We start from the raw sequence: 24,619 nt of genomic DNA on the forward strand, positions 1-24,619 counted from the left end.
GCTCAGTTACTTCCCTCCAGTGGGGAAACAGTCATTTCCCCATAACCTCAAGCTAGAGGAAGCTCTTCTCTATTCTGCTTTACCTGTTTGCTGCAGTGAGGGAAACTTGTGAGCTGCAGGGTTTTAGATTAAAAGTGTAATTAGCGTCTGACTTACCAGGACTCCTGTTTGGCTGTATGGGGAAAGACACTCATGCTGCGCTGAGGTGTGCTACAGTCAGATGTGTAATTGCTATGGCCTGTTGAGGAAGTTGGTTGGAAAACATGAGCTGGATGTACAAATCTTTATTCTTAAAAAGAGTTTGTGCCTTAAGCACTGGCCAGTTTGAATTAGTCTAACATGCGCAAATTTAACAGTTTAGCAGGTTGCTTGAAGTTTGTCACTTCAGTGGAGGAGCTGGTACTGTCCCTCCCAATTCCCTTTCTTCAGAGATACTGTGTGCTATTGCTAGAAACAACCTGATTGCAGAAGTTGCAGAGCATTATTATGCACTGCTGCAAAATAAACAAACACTTGTGGGAAGTTGCTTTATGTAGAAGGAAGAAAATTGGTCTGACTTTACAGATTGTCATTCTGACTCAGCTGTCTTCTTGGATGGGTAGATACTTGGCCCTGAGGGTCAGCTGCAGCTGAACTAACGGCAGTAGGCTCCTAATTCAGATGCTGCCTTACGGAAGGAGGAGTATTACCCTTATTGAACTAGCCATGAGGAGTTACTGCTGAGGGTTCAGAGACTGATACCTCTCTATGTATGCAAATGATAGTTATGCTCTAGACAGCAGAGTACCTGCTGGTTTACCATGATAGTTCTGATAGCCTTGTGCTTTGATAGGGAAGGGAGTGAGGGAAACAAATATCCAATCCTCAGCACTGCATATGTCCAGCTGATTGCTATGAAGTTTTTCAGCGCATGTCCTTTCCCTGCCTAGGGGAATAAGCATTGTGCCAGAGCTAAACAGACACCTAGTTCACCTCCTAATTTGAATGCTGTCTGTATAGACTGGAAGCACACAATCTACAAATTGCATTAGGATCCACTGATGCTAGTAAAGAGTTAAGACCTTTGGTTTATGGGGAGCTGGGGGAGGGATTTTTTTTACTGGGTGGAATAGGACTTTTAAATATTGGCTCCATTTGCATTCTTTTCCCTGATCACTTTTTTTCTAATGAATTAACCATGCAGCTGATGTCTTTGTTCTCTCAGAAACATAAAGAGCTGTGCACAGTACAGATCTTCACACCTGAAGACTTTAGAAATGAAGCCGCAGTTGTTAATTGTGCATAGCCAGTTTGTACAGCTGTTATTAAATAGCCTGCCAAAACTGAGAAATGAATTGAGTTTACTAAATCTGCTTGAGCTGCAGTTTGACAGTCCGGTGAATTTGCTGTTCAGTTCAAACAGTGTCTGGCCTTGGCAGTAAAGTGATGTATCATGCGATTTGTTTAGTGGCATGTCACTTTACCTGAAAGAACAGAGGGAAGATGAACCTTTCCTTGAATGGAGATTAATGTTATCTTAAAGGTGGCAGCACCCTAGTTCTGTGATGAAGGTGGACCCAGCATTAGCTGAATGTCTGTCCCTTCAGTTAGCATATCCACATTTATGAATTCTACAAATAAATCTGCTATTCTGGCATCTTGTGGAAAAACTCCTGGGGAATCTGTTGTGATAACTTGTTCAGCCTGTAAAAACCCTGATATTTAAATCTTTCAGCTTTGTTTTGAGTGTTGCGGGAAAGCTTTTTGGATGACTGCTTTCTGCACCAGGCTGCTTCAAATAGTCCACTCAGACTGTAGAGAAGTGAAATGCATGGCCGTGATCACAGCTAGTGGGAGGGTGGAGGTTTGGAAAGATGCGTGGTGCTTTCTGTGTCCTTGGATCTACAGGAGCAGATTGCATTCTGTCAAAAAAATTGCCTGTTCTTAAAGATCATGGAAGTCCAGGGAGAAGGCAAGAGCAGTGGAGAAAGGATTAGTAAAGGAAGGGGCGCTAAAACTTGGAGTGCTGTGTCCCATGAGAGACAGACTTAGAGCAGGACCCAAAAACAAAGTTCTGTGTCTCAGTGGCTGAGGTGCTGTGAAAGAAGAGTAAAAAGGCACACAAGAAGGTGCTGTTCTGAGCCCTGGGTTGCCTGTGTGAGTGTTGCAACAGCAGGCTTTCACATCGCCTATTACTTCATTAACGCAGTTGCCAATTTAGGTGGCTTTTACCAGTGCAGAAGGATAAGGGTGGCAGGTGTAAGTTGTGATGTTAGTATCAAATAATGAGAGCTGCTTCAGGACCTCTGTGGGTGGACATCTGCCTCGACACTGCAGCACAGCTGTGCCTTTGGTCACCTGAGGATGTGACAGACTTGCTGCTTGAGGTGTTAGACTACGGAGTGCTATGATGGGAATCTCAGCTTTGTGCATCCTGCTGACTAGCAGTGCTGACACACTCCCTGTCTATGTTAGAGAAACAAACTGCCAAGAGAAGAATTTATTACCTTATATTGAATGGTAGACCAAGGATTGTCATGTTAATCATACTGATCACACAGCATTTAATTCAACACCGTTCTATGGGCAGGTACCAATAGCTATATTGCAGTACTGCTTAAATGTATGCAAAAAAACCCAACCCCAAAACAGCAACCAACCTTGCATAAATGAGAAAGTTCTTTAAAAGGAGTAGTTAAAAGAGCAGGACAGTGCAGGCAGCATGAGAACTTAGCCTTTAAGTGGGCATCAGACTTGAAGATCAAAAAAGTATAATCATGAGGAAGGACCAGTTTTGAAACTGGAGATGTGCCTGAAGGATAAAGCAATATGTAGCCTCACTAAATGGTAAAGCATATCAGATAATACCATGAGACTCAAGTTAGTAAAGATGTTTCTTACACTTTACCAGAAGGAGGAGGCCCACTAGAATGGGTTAGTGAGCTAACGTCTATAAAATTTAGTAAAAAGAGCTAAAGAGATGATCAGTATAATCATAATGAACAACTTTGCAAGAGATTCCACACCTGTGTTTCTTGCAAAGCCATACAGTGGATTCTCAGATTCAAATATTGAGGTTAAAACCCAAAAACAACAGAAAAAACAAACTCTAAACAACAAAAAAAACCTCCCTGAACCTCCTTTTGTCATCACCAGCAGGAGCAGCAAACTTGTGCAATAGTTCCGAAAGAGCTACTCAAGTGTAGACAAGTTATGATATTTGAATTAAAGGAAAAAAAAAGGCAACACTTTGGCTACTTAGGAATAGAAGATGGCAAATATAACTGCTGTTTTTTAAAGGGGTTTTCTCAGAACTCCTTAGCCGGTTTACTTGTGTATTTCTGGCAGAAAGGGATTCATATACCATGCAGAGGAAGCTAGCATAGCTTTCAAATTCTAAATTTTTCAAGAAGTAAGGCTTTTTAAGGATTTGAGGATAAGGATAAAACTGTGTTCCTATATTTCCAAAAGGTTTTTGAAAAATCTGAAGATGAAGGCTCTTAAACTGGCATGTTACAGGACAGGAGGGAAGCTGCTTAAACTTTGGCCCCAAGAGGACAAAAGAGATATTCAACTTAGCATCATAGTGTGTGCTCATTGAGATGGGTGACCAGAGCTGGGTTGTGTGTATTGTTTTGGTTTTGTTTTTGTTTTTTACGTTCCAAAACATAGCTTGGCAGGGATGATAATATTTAGGATCATAAATGGATGATTTACAACATACATATTACTATTTATATATTATATATTTCAATAAGCATATAGAATATTTCTTATTCCTCTTTCTACATAGTGGTAAGCTAGTCCAAGGTAGCAAAAAAACCCAAAAAACCAAACCAACCAAACAAAACCTTGAAACTTACCCTACTAAGTTAATTTTACTGCCATAACAGAAGAGAGTCAGTCATATGCAGAGTGACATTATGGAAGTAATTAGGCTTAATCTCATTAGCCATAAATATTTCCTAGTAGCTTTAAGACTAATTTTAAATTTCTCTTGAGGTTTCCTGAATACAGAAAGAGTTAGGTAGGGATGGACTTTTGCCCTTTGCCTGAAGGCTCATAACTTTAAAGAGCTTTTGGCACCTCTTTGATATCAGGAAGCATGGTTACAGTCAAAAGAATAGTGCTTTGTTTAAATGGATATTAATATGAAAGAATACTTTCTGGAAGAAAAAAGGGGGAGTGTTCAAATTGGGATGAGATGATAAATATCTCTTTCTGGCGGAAGTGTTACGTGCAATGTAACTGGAACATGTTTTAATTTAAATGGGTGCAATGTGTTCTGAAGCAAGGTTTCTGGTGTTAAGAACTCCTCAGGTTGTCTTGGAGCTTCAGAACAAAAAGAAGTTAACTAATGCTACTTATGTCTAATGACATGGGAAGGGAAGAAAATAATTTCTCAAACTGACTAAAGCAATATCAATGGTATGCATGTATGGTATTGTGCGAATTGAAAGATGGGAGTAAAAACAGAGGTAACATCTGAAATGTGTGTTTTGCTCGAAAGGTATTGAAAGCAGGGTTAAGAAGAAACAGCAAAAATTAGAGGCTTTGTGAAAAAAGGTAAAAATATTTCTCAAGACAAGTAATATACCTGTAGGAATAACTTATGAGGATGTCAGCTGCTGTTTTGCTCATGATTAAAACTGACCAGCTGGGTGCATTGCTTACAGGCGTGCGCAAAGCTTTAGATGCAACAAGTCACTGAAATCCAGGAATCCAATTGCAAAATAATGATGCATAATTTTAATAAGTAGGATGCCATGCTACTGTCTCTTTTTTTAAAAAAAAAAAAATCATATTTTTGTGTTGTAATTTTTGTGAGTATGGTTTTGATAACTATAGATGAGAAGTGTGGTAAGTTGTTCCTGAACTTAATGTGAGCATTTGTCAATGGATGATTTTACTGCACAAAAATAAAATCTGCTTTTAGGGTTATATATGAGGTTATTAATATGACAGAGCTGTTAATAGAACTTACTTTATAGCATAATTATCTGAAATAAACATTTTTAGCCTGAGCTGTACAGGATTAAGAGACTTTAAATCCTCAGTCATCGTATTTAGGACTCAATGGATCTGAAGTAAAGCAAAATATTGATGGGCATAGGGCAAAGCATTTTTTCTCACATTTTAAACACCAGTAGGTGGAGCTTTGTGATATCCCAGGTTTGCTTTCAGCCATCAGCTGTCTTAGTCCGAATTAGGCCAAAGGAGCTCCACTCATCCCCAAGTTATCTGAAGAAGCTGACACACAGAGTAAATGCATCTTAGGTAATTGAACATGCTAGAAACAATGCTGAATGGGACAGTCATATCTAGAACTTAAAACTTTTTTCTGTGGGATTGTAGTCTTAACTTGGAATTACCTGGTATTATAAGCAGACCTGTCAAATTTAGCCTTTCTGTTTTAGTTTATGATGTCATCGCAGAGCAAAAAAGTAATGAGCCTAGTAAAAGGAAATACTGAGAAGGGAGCTTCGGAACAGGTGGAGAAGGGAGATGCTGTCTTGACTGTTTGTTGGTCAAACCTGTAGACTGTAGGAGGCCCTTCAAGACATTGCTCTGTTAATGGCTATCTGGAATGGGTAACTCCTGCTTCTAGACAAGTGTTTCAAGTAGTTAAAAACTCAACTTTTCTGCATGGGTTGGTGTCTTGAAGTGTTTGGCTTCTTGTGGACAGCTCAGCATTGTAATATGAAATAGAAGAGTATGAAAGCCTAGTGTTTTAAACATGGGACACTTGATGCTTTCTGTTGTGATGATCACATTGGTTTTATTCTCTAGGGCTTTCCAGTACATCTGAAAGTCTGGTGTTCCTTGAAAGTGTTCATAGGTTTTTCTGAAGCCCGACTTGTTGGATCAGTCTCTTGTATCTGTTTAGTTCTCTCATATTCAAGTTAAAATCCTTTAAATTCAGAAAGCTAATGATTAGTTTAAGCTTTTGATAAAATAGTTTTTTCTATTCAGAGTATTCTATATAGCACTTTCCAATCTTGTTTCTTAATCCAGCTGTCATTTCAATCAGTTGACTGACTTTGTGAGTGTGGAAAGGCCATGGCTTGGAAAAGGCTGGGTAGTACAGGCCTGCACGGTTGACTGATGTCATAACACAATGTCTGCTTGCTTGCTGGACTCCTTGCAGAGGCTGTGGAGCAAGCTGCTTCATAAGAGAAAGTAGTGTTCTTCATGCTGTAATAACTCGCCTTCAAGACTGTTACAGTTTTCCCTGCTGCTACCAAAATAGGAGGGAAATGATGCAGGAACCGTTGGTGTGAACATTGCTAATTTGTACTTACAAATTGACTTCAGATTACTGAAGTCCTAATTTGTTAGCCATAATTTCAATAAGAAATAATTTGGGATCTTAAAGCAAAGACACTACCATTGGATAAAACTGCTACTGCAGAAGTGTCAATCACAGTAGGGAGCAGCAATCCGTTAGAATAAATGTGATAAACTAGCAACAGCAGCCACTTTTCATTTCAGTTAGGTGAGTATGTCTGCCTCCCAAGAGATTAAGCTTCAGAATGAAGCCAGATTTCTTTTTCAAAGCTCAGCAAAACTTGTGACCTTTGATGAATTTACCATTTATAACACAGGAGTTGTAATAAGGGAAACTTGTCATTACAACACTGTTGGGCACATTTAAGGCTGAAGGTGGTGCATTAAAAACTTTGTTGTGGAGTGCCTTCCATGATTGTCTCTTAGCTCTTCAGTCTACTTGTAACTGTTGCCTCTTCATAAGCCAGGCTTTCTGAGATGCTTGCACTAAAACAACAGCATGCCACTGAAATGATTTAACTCCTAGTTGTTCAGTTACGCATACTTTAACATACAGGATAATGACCTGTAAATGCATACTGTTACCTATGAACTTTTTGGTTGAGTAGCATTTATTCGTATTTCTTGTGAAACAGCTGGTGAGGTTCTGTAACCTTTAAAGTAGGTGAGGGTCTGTCTCTTAAAGTAAGAAAACGGATCCTCCAAAGCAGAAGACCTCAGAATTTTTTTTAGTGTGATTTCCAGGTCACTATCTCAGTTAGAATTACGTTCCATTATAAAACTATTACAGACAACTTCCTCCCCCCCCCCCCCCCCCCAAGGAAAAATGTCATGGCTTGCAACATACCTAGTGCTGTGTATTTCAAACTAAAAAGTATGCAAAGGCATATTGTTTTTTTCAGTATCTTAAAATGTGTTTTTTAAAACCAGTTAAAATAGAATGACAACTGAAACATGGGGACAGTTTTTTTCACTGCAACCTCTTGGTATGTAGATCTGTCTGGTCTTCATTGAACTAATTAGATTAAACAAAGGCTTTCCTGAGATAATCACTTTGCAAGCCTTTTCCTATATTACAGCTGCCAGCTTTAGTGTGCTGTTGAAGGTCAAATGCTAGTACCAGCTAATGCTTAATATCTGAACGCATAGTGTTCAAGCAGATGTATAAATCAAATTGAATGACACAGGATATATAATTGATGGATCTTTGACTCTTGAGGTTTGAGTTTGCATAAGTATTTTAAGATTTGATTTTCTTAGTCAATATTAAAATGCATTTCCTGTGGGTTGATGAAGCAAGTATTAAATGCAAATTTGATAATAGGAAAGGTTTGGATAGGGGTCTAAGGTATGCTAGATCCTGTGCATCTGGGCAATAGTAATTATGCCACTCTTAAACTCTGCTGTTCACATTTGATTGTCAGTGCGTGGCCACTGCAAACTCACTTCAACGTAGCCTTAATTTTAATGAATGTAGAACACAGATTATAGCTTTCTTCCAAATAGGGGGAGTTACTAAATTACTAATTACTAAATATTTCCACCTATGAAGGAACATTTCTGGAGTCTTTTTTTTTGAAGCACACCTAATGTTCAGATTTGCCTGAATAGTAGTTGCCATGCAGGGCGGAGGATTAACATGGGTTATATTTAAAGTGTTGTTAGAAGAACGCTTCAAGAAACAAGTTACAGCTGCTTCTAGCATGGTCAACAAAGTATGTTCTGATGGCACTAAACAGAGTTGTAATTCATAGTCTGTTCGTGCTTGGGTAAGCATCTCTACCTGTAGGCTTCTGATTAGAACTTGTCCTTTTTCCAGTCCAACTACAGAGGCTCACAAAGCTGTTGCACTTCTAACGCTGGTAAAATTATTTAACCTTTGTTTCATGGGTTATGATTTTGAATTATTGTCTTTGTGTGGTAAGAAAGCACACTCACTTAATAATAAACATTAGTTTCATTTGGGTAAGGAATTTAAGTTGCAGTACTCATCATAGGCAGCCACGATGACATGATGTGTCAGTGAAGCCATTGCGGTCATAGAGCAGCAGGGTCTTTTCAAAGAGACTTACACAAGTATCTGAATCCTGCCTATGAGAGTATGTGCTGCTACTGTTAAGGTGCCCCTGCAGTACTGGATTGTTAGTCACTCGTGAGTGTGACAGACAATAGCTTTAAAGTTGGTCTGTGTCTCAGTGATATGTAAACAAAGGATTATCCAAAAAGTTGATGTGCCTAATGAAAGACAGACTTCTCTTAATTATCTCATGTGCAGCTTGTTTAACACTAACATAACTTCAAAGGAATTCAATTTTAAATGAGCTGGAACTTCATAAATTGTGTATAAGTAACTTCTGGTTTCATAACTGTTTCTTGAATCTAAAATTGAAGATATTAGCAGATTGGAAGTTTGAGGTGCTTTTAACTATAGTGCTTCAGAGCTTATGCTGTTCAAATAATGTATCTCAAATGATTGTTTTAAGAATTGAGTTGAGAACTGGAACACTGATCGAAACAAAATATTCCACTGGTTGAAGAGATAAATATTATTAGATGATCTATGTAGCTTAAAAATTTGCTTTCTTTTGTAATACTTGAATTTCACTGTTTATAGTTGCATTATGCATCACCACTTCATTACAAAAGTGGACTGTTGGAACTTGCTGTAACAGGAAGCAATTGAATGTTGCAAGGTTTGACATCAAAACTTCATTAAGAATATTTCCTTAAGTGGATTGAGAGCAGCCCTGCAGAGAAGGACTTGGGGGTGCTGATGGATGGAAAACTGAATATGAGCCAGCAATGTGCGCTCGCAGCCCGAAAAGCCAATCGCATCCTGGGCTGCATCATAAGGAGCATGGCCAGCAGGTCAAGGGAGGTGATTCTCCCCCTCTACTGTACTCTGGTGAGATGACCTGGAGTGCTGCATCCAGCTCTCAAGTCCTCAATGCAGGGAAGACATGGACCTGCTTGAGCGGGTCCAAAGGAGGGCCACAAAGATGATCAGGGGCTGGAGCAGCTCTCTTATGAGGACAGGCTGAGAGAGTGGGGGTTGTTCAACCTGGAGAAGAGAAGGTTCTGGGGAGACCTTATAGCGACCTTCCAGTGCATAAAGGGAGCCTACAGGAAAGGTGGGGAGGGACTCCTTATCAGGGAGTGAAGTGATAGGACGAGGAGTAACGGTTTCAAACTGAAAGAGGGGAAATTTAGATTAGATATTAGGAATAAGTTCTTCACTGTGAGGGTGGTGAGGCACTGGACTGGGTTGCCCAGAGCAGCTGTGGCTGCCCTCTCCCTGGCAGTATTCAAAGCCAGGTTGGATGGGGCTTTGAGCAACCTGGTCTAGTGGGAGATGTCCTTGCCCATGGCAGGAGGTTGGAACTAGGTGATCTTTAAGGTCCCTTCCAACCCAATCTGTTCTATGATTGTATGATTTGTAGTAAGATTTTTTTTTTGTAGGAATCTGAAAGGAAACTGTGTTAAGGTAAGTCCATTCTGTACCCATGTCCCAAGCAGCTTTTGTACTGTCAATTGAAATGCCTGGTAAAAACAGGCTACTGGAGATTTTCTGGTCTGATTTGGTGTAACAATTGCTAATGTTTAACCAAGTTTTCATGATTTGGAGCAAAACTGCTCTTGTTCAATATTCAGAATTTGAAGAGTCTTCACACTGTCCCTCTTGGGAACAGTGTTCCACAGCTATTTCATAACATGAATGTACCAAATAGTCTGTAACACCACTAGAGCTGATCCTCACAACCACACTGCTTTTGTAGTGTTAATGTAAGCTTATAGAACTTGTCTGTGAACCCTAAGGGTCTGTTGATACCTTGGGACATCATTGAGGTACTTGAGAACATCTGAGAACCCCTTTCAGTATAAACTGCTGTTAGTAATAGCTAATCACTGAACTACTATGTCCTAACAAAAATGCATCCAGAGTGAAAAGCACAGTATGAGCTATGATTAAGCAATGTTATTGCCCTTAAGATTACTTGCACATGAAAAAGTCTTGCCTTGGCCCAGTATTCAGTCTCAAAGCTTTTCAATGCCAAGTGAGCAGTGACTAGAGCTACAGCTTTTCCTAATGTCATGTCTGTACTTGGATTTGGATATATTTGGGCCTTGAGTGCAGGGGTACTGCTAGAGGCCGGAACGGAGCTTTTTCTTAATTAAAATTGAAACAAGTTTGATGTAATTAGTTGTGGGGCATTCTGGGTTTAGTCTATTTTTGCCTAATTAGCAGCTGCAGCATCTTCTCCATAGCTACACAAATTCATTTGCTTGACCTGCTTCTTGTTAAACTGTCATAGCTTATGATCAGATGCCAATTGATAAATCCTCCTAGGCTTCTATTGGCCAATAGCATCCAGCTTTTGGGCATTAGATAAAGATGCAGTGTGGCTTTAAAAAGCACTCTTCCATACATGATTTGCATGTATTTCTTTGCTGATAGGATACTCTAGCAGACCACATTATAGTCAGCTGAAGAATGTATATTAATCAAAACTGCATCCTAGCATGCAGGTTAACACCATCATCACGGACTCTTCAACTGTCATAATATTTTTTGCAGTAACAGAGAAAACAATGAAGATTTAAAATGTATTTTTGAATTGGGTACCTTGTTATAGGTATGTTGAAGTTCTATTCACATGAATATTGATTGCTTTATGCTTTTTATCCCTCTCCAGAAAACTGCCATAGACAGTGCTTTTCTCAGAATCTCCTAGTGATAGGAAGAGAAGAGCGGTTGTATTTCTGCTGAAGATGAGACTGTCACTTGCGGTCAGGTGACATCACTTCAGGGTCTTTCAGCATCAGTGATTGTTTTCAGTGCAAATGCAGTACTGTGGCACAGTGCTTAAAACGATAGATTAACTATAGATGAAGCTGACTGTTTCTAGAACAGAGAACTGAGACTTTCCTGGAACCAAGACCTCAAATTTCTGGTAATTAGGTTCTTATACCTGGATCTTGGCGTAGAAGCAGTTGTTCAGCTGAACAGTCCTCTAACCTGGCAGAGCAACAGCCAGAAATCTTTTATTTCCCATTTGACTTCGTAAAGCAATGCAGTCAGTGGTAACTGTGTTTGCCTTTGCTAGGCATATGGCACCTGAAGGTCTTGTTGCCCTGCAAGTGTCCATGTTATTGTTCATCTGAGCCTGGCAGTCATAATGTTTCATGGGGGAATATATTGTTATATGTGCTCACCATGCCCCATTATGTTGATAAAGCTGACTTACACGATCAGACTTCTGTCTTCTGCACACAGCAGATCTTTGTATAGGTATGAAGTGTTTGTGGGTTCACTATACTGGTGTGTAGATACATGTGTACATGCGAGATGTGTCAGCCAACGGCAATTAAATGCAGAGTGCCTGTGCAGGTTAAGAATGCTGTGGGCAGATGGTAATTTTTCATCTACAGTGTGCTGATAATTAGATGGAAGAGCTGCTTTTAGTCTCCTTATCCTTTTTGTAAGAAGGTGGTACTGTGCAATTTTCCTCTCTGTTCAAAGAATTAAATGCAGATACTGTGGGAGGCTTGAGTTGTGAGGAAATGGGCTGGAGGGGGCTAAAACTGTTTGGACGTGAAAATGCATTAAGACCTAGGTCTGCCTGAAGATATACTCCTACTTACACTACAAAAGTACTTCATGTGTGGGCTAACTTAGTGTTGAAACTGTTTTCCTTGAGGTTTGCGCAAATGAATTCATGGGAACACACAAAAGCGTGCTCTTTCAAGCTCTGAGGTGGAAGCTTCATTGAGAAGTCAGGATTTCAACTTGAGCATGTTCTTGCCCCATGTGATATCAGTGGGGGAATGCTCTAAACTTCATTTTCCTGGAAACTGATTTGCTTCCAGGTGTTTTTAAAGGTTTCCTCTTAATGATGAACCATATGGATATACCAAGCAAAATGCAAGACTTAAAGGCAACAGCTGTTCTAAGAAGTTAATGACTTAAGAATGTGTAATAATGCAAGGCTATTTTGGGATAGGAAACATCCATTGTATGCCTTACACTCTTGCCAGCTGAATACTAACTAAAAATATTGTAGGAAATATGAAGAAGTTATCCTTAAGCAGAAATTTGTTCTGTAACATCAATATGAAGAGTAGGGTTGTATTAGAATGTGTTTCAGTATAGCTGTTATGTAACTGAATGTATATTTATTCTTTCCCTAGACTGTACATGCCATTTGACTTGGGGAACAGAACGCGCCATGGGACAACCTCAAAGATACCACTCCAGACGGGGTCTCTTACTTGGGTGATGTGTCTGCTCTCCTGACTGTCTTCATACCCAAAGGATTTATTTTCCTGTTGGAAATATTTTAAGTTGAAATCTTGTTCCTTACTGGAAACTGTCTACACTAAAGACTGCACACATCATGGGTGACATGGCAAACAACTCGGTCGCATATAGTGGCGTAAAAAATGCTGTAAAAGAAGCCAATCATGGAGATTTTGGAGTTACTCTTGCAGAGCTCCGTTCTCTTATGGAACTTCGAGCTGCAGATGCACTGCATAAAATACAGGAATGCTATGGAGATGTACACGGCATCTGTACAAAATTGAAAACTTCACCAAATGAAGGTAAGTAAATTTTGACACTATTATTGAGTAAACTCCATTTAGGAAATACCTTAGTCAAGCAAACTCCTATTTTTAATATAACAAAGTTTATTAAAGTATTTCAGTTACCATAATAAAATATTGCTTCTTACTCCTCTAGAGCAGAGGTATTAAATGGTAATGATTAAGCAAGAGTTGGTCTAACTGCATGGAGGTGTTGGCTTAGTGGCGAAGTTGCACTTTCGAATAAAGTTCATTGACATAGGCATCCACATATGAAGTAGCAATGCAACGTAGGAATGTTTTAAGTTCCTGTGAAAGTGTAAATTTTGTGAATATCTTGACCTATAGTTCACAAGTAAGATCATTCTCTTGTAGAACGCAAGGTTTTAATAGTCTAATGCAGGGCTTATTAATGCTACCTAGTTCTTGTATTCACTAATGCAACAATTTTTAACTTGTGACGTATTTTTTCCTATTTGTACTACATTGAATTCTTAATAGAGGATCTAGTTTTTGAATCAGTAGTATTTCTATAGATTTCATTTTATCTATAGAAAATAACTATCAATACAGCTTTAGGCACGACGTACTGTCACTATTAGTAGAAGGTTTGTGAAGTGGTCACACAATCTTATTCTCTAGAAATATGCAGCTTTAAAGAAGTCTTTGCCGTGTTGAAATTGATGGCATTCTGTGAAGTGTGGCTATCTGATGCATTTGCTCTCTAGAGTTATTACTCTGAGATAGACTGTATAAATGTGAAGAAGGAAATAAAAGTATCAAGTCTCCTTCTTGAGAGCTTTCCACAAGTCTCCTTAAGATCTGTCCTTCTTTTACTACTTTCTTTGGTTGTGATTTGGTAGTGATTGAGAGGTAACAAAATCAAGGTTTTGGCAAAAGTTGTGGTATTTGGCAAAAAAGCACTCACGTAGCTTTTCACCAATGTGGCATTGTGTTGGTGGCAGTAAAGTACCTGCTGTCTTAATCCTGGAGAGCTGTTGCTTTCTGTTCTTCAGAAATACTGTGGAAAGGTTTGTCGCCTTGGATCAAGAACACCTTACTAGTGCTGTAAGGTATCTCTGCGTGCATCTGCATTTAGCATGTTTTGGCTTGATCTGCTTTTGAAGCCAAACTTGTGATTTCCAGACTCCTGAAATTATTTCAGTACATGAACTGGGTTCCTGTTACCAAACTGAAAGTAGCCAGCTCTCATGCCTGACCTTGCCAGTGAAGGGGAGCAGAACAGTTTTAGGCTGAAGAAGAAACTTGTAAAATATGAGGAGTGTAAAGTTCTGTTCCTCAGCATCAATGGAGTTGTAAAGTTTAGTGCATGCGTGTGAAGCACTGCTGTGTACAAGCAGCGCAACACCTCTTAGACAGGAAAAGTAGTCTCTCATTACCCTCTTGACCTGTTTCATAGTGTTCGAAAGAAGTTTCCGTTCTCAGTGAAAAGGGCTGTAGCTTTCTACAATCAGGAACTGAACTGAAAATTGAATCCTTTTTTGCAGTAATCTGCAAGTATTAAGGCCCATTATTACTGCAAGCTACGTCGGTGTACGATTGTAGACAGCCATGATGCACTAAGCACAAAATACCTGGTGTGCTGCAGGATCCATTTTATGACCGTTAATGTAATGAGCAGGTTAACATATGGAAATGATGAGTGTCAGCATACTGAAACTAGAAAGGGTTAGATGCCCTTTCCTGCAGATTGATTCTGCTGTACTGAGGACTGCGTGATCAAGGCCTTTCCCTTTCAAAAGGATTTGACATTTAGATGTAATCAGTTAAATACAATCACTAATTTGATAAAAGGGCACCATCTTTCTTTTGAAGTGTAAGAGCAGCTCATAAACACAGCAAGGCCTCAACAGTTGAACATGGTAATTAGCCTAGAAAAGGTTAAGTAAGACGAGTTAGAGCAGTGTCCTCTGTAAAGGTGTCATTTTGGCTGTAAATCACTACATGAAACTTGAGAGAACCAGCCTCTTTGTCAGGTAAGCAGCTGTAAATTTCTTGGAGGTAGTACTGGAGAGCTCTTGTGAAAGTAGAACTAGGTCTCTTTGTCAAATTCAAGTTGTAATTATAGAAGCATTTCTAACAGAGCAAATCTAGGCAAGATCTATGCAAAAAACTGCTTTGTGTTCCACTAGTTCTAACCCTCTAAAGTCTGATGTGTACATCTGCAAGGCCCTCTGACACTTCTTCCTATTCAAAAGCGTTCTTTATGATATGAAATGCTGACTTGTGTATTTACCAGTGGCTTCACAGCTAAAGTACAGGTAGTTCTGAAAAACTACACAATGGATAAGTTCAGCTTCTGTAATTTCTTGCTTTGAAGTTGTTGACAATGTAAGGCAACATCTGTTTTTTCAGGTGAAATGTGGATCAGACCTACCTGATTTGAGATAAGAAATGGGAACTGTCCTTTACCAGTAGAAAAAGACACTGAACAGACTTTACTACTTCATATTTAGTGTTTATTATGTCCTTCATGTGTACAAATGTATACAAATGTGAATAAACCAATGTTTGATATATCTGTAGTGGCAAATCTCCTTCCTATATTCTGGAGAGGTCAACCACCATAGATTTTTCTACAGGTCTACATAACTTCTACATTTCTAATAAAATTTGTATATGAAGCTTAAACTAGTCCCTTGCATAATATTTTTCAAACTTAACCCCAAATAACATAAATTATCCTAGTTAAGATATGGCAGTATTTTGACCTCAGGACTGCGGACTGTGAACTATGAAATTGCCAGCTCTGTGGTAAATGTAGCAAGTTAAGTAATGGTGCATGGTCTGTTATGTCAGATACTAAAAATACAAATGCTTTTTATCTTTGCTAGGCTTATTTACTAATCTTCACTAAGTGGTTCTGATAGTAGCTTGACTTCATATAGCCTCGTTGCTGACATTAGGTAAATAATCTTCCAAACTCTGCCGTGCGAAAAGGAAGACAGAAGTGTTATCTGTTGCAAAGTAGCAATATGGTTCAGCCTTTTGGAATGGCCAAGCTGTCCTGCGTTTCTCTAGATCCTCTCATATAGCTTGATTTTGAAAATAGTCTTGCCGTGCTCTTTTGAGAGTGAAAGCCAGCACCTCAAAGCTCGAACTTCGAGAAGTGTAGTGTTACGGCTAACCAGTGAAATTCCTGCTTTGTATTAAACCTCCAAAGCCATGAATTCAGGGTGAATCTAAGAGTGTTAGAATAAATCTAATTTATTATATACATTAAGAATATGTTTAATTCGTTTACACTTTTGAAAAGATCTGCACGTAATATTTTGCTTTTCAGTTCGGTGATTACACAGCAGTTGTTAGCATTTAAAACTGAGCTTTGCAGTTCAGTAGTCTTAGCGAAGTGTCTTGAAATATCATGTGATGGTTCTAGGAAATGTCTGTTAGAGGTGTTAAATACCCCACTTCTGAAAGCCAGTTGCAGTGGTCGCTGTTCTTATTCATTGCCTAGTGTGTTTGCAATGCCTTTGTCACTAAACAGTTGGGTTAACTACTAAGAAAACTGCTACTAAGAAAATTGTTGTCTTTAAGGAGATGCTGATCATAACTTTGGGGATGATATGGTTGAAGTATCCAGACCTTTGCTCTGATGGTGGCTGGATGTTTGGCCATTTTGCTTTGAAAAATGAGCTAGTGGCTTAAATTCTGAATGGCAAATTAGGCAGCTGGAAATTGTTGAAGGAGTAAACAGGAGGTGTACTTACAGAAGACCTTGAGTGCATGACCTTGCACTGAATATACTTGATTATTCCTTTATTTTTAAGGGCTTCGCTAACCCTTGATGCATGCAGTGCCTTTTACTGAAGGCCTCTCACTTTTGCATGCTAGTGTCTCTTAAGGATGGTACAAGAGTTGAGACAGAGGACTCTGAAATAAATGCACCATATAAGAAAGAAGATGGATACAAAACTGAGGTGACAGACGCTGCACAGTGGGTGCACACTAAATATGGTCTCGATCTATGTGAAAAGACATAGAAAGTAAGTGAAGCTTCATAAGAGCCAACAACTGCTGTCCAGGCAGAAGCAGAATCGTTAAGTGGCTGCCTCTTTCCACATGATGCCTGGAGAGCTTCATCAGCTTTTTATAGTATTTTATATAATAAATAATAAACACATATAGTATTTATAGTATTTTATATTATTAGTTATATTAAATATTTCATTATAAATGTTACATTAATTGTAGGATCCTAGGATGTTATCTCTGAATACAGAATCCCTACAGTGGGAACCAGAGCTGGCTTCACAGGCTGTGGTCTTGCTAAAGCTGCATGGTGCTACTCAGGCTCGATAGTAATAACTCTACTAATGATCTTGTCTTGCAAACTTGTTTGCTTTGTACAAAGGTATGTCTGTTCCTAATACTCTGTTGCTATGTCATATTAAGTGCAAGTAGGTAGACCATCAGCTTACTTTATATTGGCAAAGTGTGAATTATAAAATATGCTTTTCTGTAGTAACTCGATTTATGGATAATACTTACGTAATTATATGAGATACGGCTTTTTAGTATTACTGAAATACGGAGTGGGACTTGGCTCCATGAATGGGAAACCTCAGTCACTTCTAATGTGAGGTTGAAATGCAAGTAAGTGTCACTAACTTTGTCTTATTATTAAATAGGTTTAAGTGGAAATCCAGCAGATATAGAAAGGAGAGAAGCAGTTTTTGGGAAGAACTTTATACCTCCTAAAAAGCCAAAAACATTTCTTCAGTTAGTATGGGAAGCACTACAGGACGTTACACTAATTATATTAGAAATTGCAGCCGTAGTATCCTTGGGCCTTTCTTTTTATCAGCCTCCAGGAGGAAATGAATCATGTAAGTAAACTTTCTAAAAAGTAGTTATCTCCATGTATTGTACTACTGACTTTCCTGGTCCAACATGCCTATATTGTAAATCTGGTGGGAGACAGTAAGTCAGTGGAAAAGCAGCTTATTGTTCCTTATTCAGAGAGCACTACTAAAACTCTAGCTTGTCTTAAAAGGGCAACATGAGATTTCCCTGGTCATGATCTGGTGTCATTTTGACTGAAATAATGCCAAAGCTAAAGTGCAAGCAGCAAGAACAAGGGCTTGTCTTAGATACAGTCATGTTTCTGTGCACGTGGTTTTTTTAGCTTTGCCTCAAATATTTAAGCAATTTATAATTTGCGTTCATGTGCTTTCTGTGGGGAGTCAGCAAGTCTTAAATTTTCTTTGATTTGCAATATGACCCTGGTAACTTTCTAGTTTAAGAAATGAAGCTATATTTATACTTCTAAAAGGAAGCTGAATGAATCTGGCCTTCATTGAACTGTATTTTTGCAAGATATCTGGCTTGTTAAGATAAAGTTTAAGTGGGTAATTTTGAGAAAGCAGAAGGTGGCTAACTGTCTAGTGTGGCATTCTTATGTCATCATTTAACAAGATAATAAAGACAAGTAACTTTCTATATCAGCTTCTCCTGTGTTCAGATAAGCCGGGATGTAAATTCTAGGTGGTTTAACTTCCTTGAGCTGCTCTAGCTTTCAAGTTGTTTAGCTTCTTTGTTACTCTTGCTGAAAATAAATGTAAAATTGCAAAGAAGCTAGCATGAAGAATGTTTAGCAACTATTAGTAATTTCTTCTGTTTGGCAAAACACTTTTGTTGTTGAAATAACTATCTGCGCAAACTTTCTTAAATCTAAAACCTGTTTTCTACAGTATGTGGATCAGTAAATGTTGGTGAAGAAGAGGAGGAATCTGAAGCAGGTTGGATTGAAGGAGCAGCAATCCTCCTATCTGTAGTTTGTGTGGTATTAGTAACAGCTTTCAATGACTGGAGTAAAGAGAAACAATTTCGGGGATTGCAGAGCCGTATTGAACAAGAACAGAAATTCACAGTCATCAGAGGTGGCCAAGTCATCCAAATACCAGTAGCTGACATAATTGTTGGAGATATTGCACAAGTGAAATATGGTAAACATATTTTTAAAGTTGAACTTTCTTTTATTTTTAAAAAAGGAACTGCAGTCAACATACCCAGTGATCTCTCGTAGGTGATCTTTTACCGGCTGATGGTGTACTCATTCAAGGAAATGACCTCAAAATTGATGAAAGCTCGTTGACTGGAGAATCTGATCATGTTAAGAAATCTCTGGACAGAGATCCTATGCTGCTGTCAGGTGTGTAACATTTGACAGTTCTAGAAGAAAGTGGTTTGTTTCTGGGGGTAAACTGGTTATTTAAACTTTTGAAGTTAAAAATCTGGCAAAGCAGGCCTTATCTAGGCTGACTCCTAGAAGTATCCAAGAACAGTGCAACTAGTACAAAACTGTGTCAAAGTGAGCAGACTCTTAAAACTGACAAACATTTTGTTTAGTTAATTATGGTTCTATGTTCCAGGTAGTTTTGGGAATAAAAGCTGCAGGGGAACACAATGGTATATATACACATCTTAAGGTTTTGTCAATGTGAAGTTTGAGACTCATTTCCTTTGTGCTCTGCCATGTAACTGCTCAAGTCTCAGTGGAAAACCTGATTCAATCTTTCAGGTACACATGTGATGGAAGGCTCTGGAAGAATGGTAGTTACTGCTGTAGGTGTGAACTCTCAGACTGGAATCATCTTTACCTTACTTGGAGCTGGAGGAGATGAAGAGGAGAAGGAGAAAGAAAAAGAGAAAAAGGACAAGAAAAGTAGGCATATTAATCTTAAATCTGTGGGGAGGGAGGGGTGAACTCCTGAATGTTACTGGATGTAACGTGTTCTAGTTACCTGGAGCCAGAAATCTTTTTTTTAACCTTCTTTTCAGTAGGTTTCACAGGGAAAAAAAACCTCAGGTCCGGTGTCCTGAGAGTACACCACTACTACTAACTCCTGTCATGTGGATTTTTAAACTTCAGATCTCATTGATCGATTAGAGTTTGCAAAGTTTACAACTCCTAACCAGTCACGTATAAATTCTTAAACTGCCATCTTGTGTAACTTCAAAGTACGTTCATGTCTAACAGCAAATATTTGTTTATGGTAAACAAGTTATTACTGGTAACTCAACCTAATAAGTATCTAGTTCTGCTTCTGACAGGTAACTATATCCTGTATAGGGAGTTCTTCTATGACACCTGAAGGTAAAAAGCTTGTGTCATTGATACTTCTGAGTTTGTGGATATCTTAAGCATATATAAGACTGATTTTGATGAAGATGAGCAGATAGCTGCTTCTGCCACTCCTTTTCTTCCAGTGCGAAAACTTTGAATGCTCAAAGGTATACACTAGGCAAATCCCTAGTGGGGATCCCTTTTCTGTAAACTTTATTTTTGGAGGGATGAGGGGCTTGTAACGCAGAGTATTTTGTAGCCCTTCTGCGAAGTGTGAAATGGGCTGTCTTCCTTACTCTGAAGGACTTGCTTAGTAGCTGGAGTTATAAGGTCACTTAGATAAGCCATAGCCTTTATCCTGAGACTCAAAGCTTAGAAATGTTAACCAGTAATGTTTTAATACTAGCTCTCACAAGGCATGCTCAGGACTGAGCTTCACCAGAGCAAAAGCTTTTCTAGTAACTGTTGTGAGATCTACTGGATGGGACTGAGTCTGAGGATTCTTGGCAGTAAAATATACTTTTTCAGCAGACAAATATGAAACAATAATGCAAAGCCATAAATTGGAAGCCATACAGAAGCGTGCTTAGGAGTCTCAGTGACCTTCAAACTAGAGGCAACTGTTGAAATGTGTGATCTGTGTAGGAATTAGGATTGAACTGTGCTTTTTGTCGTGTCCTAATCCACAAATACTTTAAAATTCTGACCTTCTTGAAACTTAAAGCAGTAAGTTTCTTCAGAAGTAAGTTACAAGAATTCTTACAAGAATTCTTACAAGAAGAATTGAAAGTTCAAAATTAGTTTCAAGCTCAAGCATGGTAGCAAAGAGTAAAAGTTGACCTGCAACGCTTCCAGGTATTAGTGTGGGACAGTTTCCACCCATTGCTCTTTCCCTTACAGAGGAAGGAGAAGGAAAAAAGCAACGCTACTAGCTGCTACAGGAGATATGGAGAAGATTATAGCTTTTATTTATTTTCTACCAGTGTTTATTATTCTACAAGCAGAAGTCTTTTTGACAAGTAGTGTTTTGGTGTATCCTAGGGCCTGAAAACTTGTGGGTTTTTGAGTCTCCCAAGATGGACAGCTTCCTCTTTTCCTCTTACCCTTAAATGCCTGATAAGATTCTTCTTGTTAAAACTCTGGTTAAACTAAATTAGCTTCTCTGTGACCATTAAGGAGATTAAAGTGGCTATTTTTAGTTGGCTGTGTATGGCTTGGTTCACAGTGAAAGCAAACGCATGTACAAGGAGTTAGAAGTAACTCAAATGTAGAACTTTGCTCTTGTAAGAGGTGAAGGGGAACTGGAAAACAACAAATACTAAATTAGGAGACAATGATGAGTTCTTAAGACATCTGAAGTGGCATCTTCTGGAGAAGCTGAACATGGGTTGTTTTTTTTTTTTTTGCTTCAGCTGTTCTGAAGGTGTTTGGGGGAGGAAATCTTAGATAGAGAAATCAGACTATGTCTATAGTATAATGTAGTGGAGGTATTAAAAGTCATGACAGACAGGCTGCTTGATAATTTGATTCTATTCTACCTGAATACTCTTATACATTTCAGTCTACATAGTTAGGAGAAAAGTTTGTAATTTTCCAAGCTAGTATCTAAACCTTTTTACCTGAAAGGACAAACGAAAAAAAGTAGTGCGCCCCCCTTGGCCCAATAAGCTCCACACGATGTGTGGGTCTTCTAGTTACCTATAATATTTCTCTCATTAATTTCTTTCACTATTTCACTATCCTTTATGATCTCTTGTTAAACTTCATTTCTAAACAGAGGTAGGAGTGATACTTTATTATGAACTTGAACTATTCTTTTAGTGGTGTAATATTGGTATGTTGCCAACAGATTATGTTCATGCTTGCGTAAATAGGGTTAGCATAGATCCAGTAATCCAGTGCTGTACCTCCATTAAGCTTTGGTGTGGATTTATAAATGTGTTATACTACAGTAGCTTCTGCAACGTTGTAAAAAAGCATTGGTTCTGGAAGTGAGATTCTACAGTAAATTTACAGTAGTAGTCAGACACAGCTGCCAAAATTTGGAAGAACAGAGAGCAAGACTGAGGCCACCAGAATCACTTTAGTGTCACAAATTTCTTTCCTAGAAAAACATTTATGCAAATCTTTTTTAAAAGCTTTCCTCTCAAATAAGAAATGTCTGCATCAGTAACTTGTGCAAACTTAACTATGGTAGCATAACCCTGCAGCAGTCTTGTATGGGAAAAGTAAAGTGCAAAAAACTGATTTGAACTGTTTCTGTGACTTATACTTTCAAAGCCTCAGTTATGGCAGCCCTCTGTCTACAGTTTATTCTACATTTTCTGTTTAAATGCAGTTACCTGTTTCAGCATATGGTAATATATACATTATATATATAAACAAACACTGAAATGAACTCTGTACAGCCAATTTAAAGCACAACTTGTTCCCCTCTCTGACAGGTAAAAAGCAAGATGGAGCTGTTGAAAACCGTAACAAAGGTAAATGCAGGCTCTCTGATCCTTTCTTGCAAGTCCCTATTTTCTGAGAGTGTGTGTGATGAACAGATACTTTCCTATGAAAATGCATATTGAATACTTAGATTCAAAGTGCTTGTGCTAAAGATGGTATAAGTGAATCTGCCCAAAACAAATGCTTAAATGAACTTTGTAGTTTCAGAAAAGATGGGGAGGGACTCTATCAGGGAGTGTAGTGATTAGGACAAGGGGTAACTGTTTCAAACTGAAAGAGGGGAAATTTAGATTAGATATTAGGAAGAAGTTCTTCACTGAGGGTGATGAGGCACTGAACTGGGTTGCTGAGAGAAGCTGTGGCTGCCCCCTCCCTGGCAGTGTTCAAGGCCAGGCTGGATGGGGCTTTGAGCAACCTGGTCTAGTGGGAGGTGTCCCTGCCCATGGCAGGGGGGTTGGAACTAGGTGATCTTTAAGGTCCCTTCCAACCCAAACCATTATGTGATTCTATGTCTTAACATAGCTAGATGCTACAAAAGTAAGCTTTTTGAATTATTTTCAAGCTATCATGTAGAGGTGAGTTAACCTTATCTGGCTGCCAGATGCCCACCCAGCTGCTCTCTCAGTCCCCCTCCTTGGCAGGACAGGGCAGAAAATAGGATGAAAAGCTTGTGGGTTGAGATAAGGACAGGGAGATCACTTACTGATTATCTTCATGGGCAAACCAGACTCAACCTGGGGAAGATTAATTTATTGCCTATTAAAAATAGAGTAGGATGGTGAAAAACAAAGCCAACTAAAACCATCTTCTGCCCACTCCCCCTTCCTTCCAGGCTCAACTTCACTCTTGACTCCTCTGCCCCCTCCCTCTGAGGAATTCATGGGGATGGGGAATAGGGTTTTTTGTCAACTCGTGATGCTTGTCTGTTCCTTCGTCCTCACATTCTTCCCCTGCTCCATTGTGGGGTCCCTTGCATGGGTTACAGTCCTTCATGAACTTCTTCAGTATGGGCCCTTCCCACAGGATACGGTCCTTCAGGAACAGACTGCACAAGTGTTGGTTTCTCACAGGCCACAGCTCCTGCTAGGAGCCCGCTCTGGCATGGGCACTTCACGGGATGCAGCTTCCTTCAGGGCACATCTGCCTGCTGCAGCCTGGGGTCCTCCATGGGCTGCAGTGCAGATATGTGCTCCGCTGTGATCTTCCATGGGCTGCAGAGGGACAACATGCCCCACCATGGTCTTATCCACAGGCTGCAGCTCCCCTGCTGCCAGCACCTGGGCACCCAGACCCAATACACTTGTTTAAACATTCACGTGTACTGTGGCATCTCTGGATACAAGGTACTACGCAGTACTGGTGTTTAGTCTGCCTGGTGTTAAGCTTTTTAAGTATCACTGATTTTTGGGGACTCTGCAATGGCTAAACTTTATTTGATTGTAACTTCTAGCTAAAGCTCAGGATGGTGCAGCCATGGAAATGCAACCACTGAAGAGTGAGGATGGCGGGGATGGAGATGAGAAAGACAAAAAGAGAGCAAATCTGCCAAAGAAAGAAAAGTCGGTTCTTCAAGGCAAACTTACAAAGCTCGCAGTTCAGATTGGCAAAGCAGGTATGGTGTATCAGTACCCTCCTTATGTTGATGTCATGTTTGAATAAAGTTGGAACATGGGTAGTTCATGAGGGTATAAATTAAGTAGCTAGCCATGACAGATTTGAGTATTTTAAGTGCAAAATTCCAGTGGCTTCAGGTATGCCATTATGCCTGGTTGTGCTGATGGCTTCTCAGACTGTGTCACGTGCATGGCTTTTATTTTTCCTTGATTTAAATAGATCCAGGCTTTAGAGTGTCAGCTTCTGGGAGAGAAAATTCTAACTTCATAACATTTGAACAACTGTCATGAAAGATGGTTTTAGATAAGATACAGCATTTAGTGATGTACCTAGAGAACAATAAATTGAGTGAATTCTGAAAAATGTGGTAGGGTCAACCAGGTTATCTCTGGTACTTCCAAAGGCTTAGGAATTTCCACTTAACATATGCCTTGCTGATATGTGACATTTTTATTGACTTTCTACTACTCTTTAGCTTCTGTTACTCTTCTAACAGCTAATATTCATCTGTCTTGTCAAAACATTTGGTAAACTGTTTCTTCTTGGAAGTAAACTAAAACAACAATGAAGTTCAGTGTAAGTTTTAGGCTGTATTATCTAGTTCATAGAGGT

The 24,619-nt window shown here is 39.2% G+C and overlaps 1 protein-coding gene across 16 annotated transcripts in view; it reads left to right on the forward strand.

Annotated features, from left to right (window-relative positions):
* Window positions 1-12,662: 12,662 nt before the first annotated feature.
* ATP2B1 (ATPase plasma membrane Ca2+ transporting 1) overlaps window positions 12,663-24,619 on the forward strand; it is a 33,756-nt gene continuing 21,799 nt past the window's right edge. For 7 of the 16 annotated variants that reach the window (XM_086471115.1, XM_086471126.1, XM_009957222.2 and 4 more), the window contains exons 1-7: window positions 12,663-12,867; window positions 17,502-17,699; window positions 18,564-18,818; window positions 18,899-19,024; window positions 19,394-19,537; window positions 22,384-22,422; window positions 23,844-24,005. In XM_086471115.1, coding sequence (XP_086327241.1) covers window positions 12,663-12,867; window positions 17,502-17,699; window positions 18,564-18,818; window positions 18,899-19,024; window positions 19,394-19,537; window positions 22,384-22,422; window positions 23,844-24,005 — 1,129 coding nt within the window. The remainder of the gene's footprint in view (window positions 12,868-17,501; window positions 17,700-18,563; window positions 18,819-18,898; window positions 19,025-19,393; window positions 19,538-22,383; window positions 22,423-23,843; window positions 24,006-24,619) is intronic. The other 9 variants (XM_086471155.1, XM_086471186.1, XM_086471204.1 and 6 more) reach the window with 7 other exon arrangements.

This window comes from Leptosomus discolor, chromosome 1 (genome assembly GCF_034619465.1).
Source record: "Leptosomus discolor isolate bLepDis1 chromosome 1, bLepDis1.hap2, whole genome shotgun sequence".
NCBI classification, from domain to species: domain Eukaryota; kingdom Metazoa; phylum Chordata; class Aves; order Leptosomiformes; family Leptosomidae; genus Leptosomus; species Leptosomus discolor.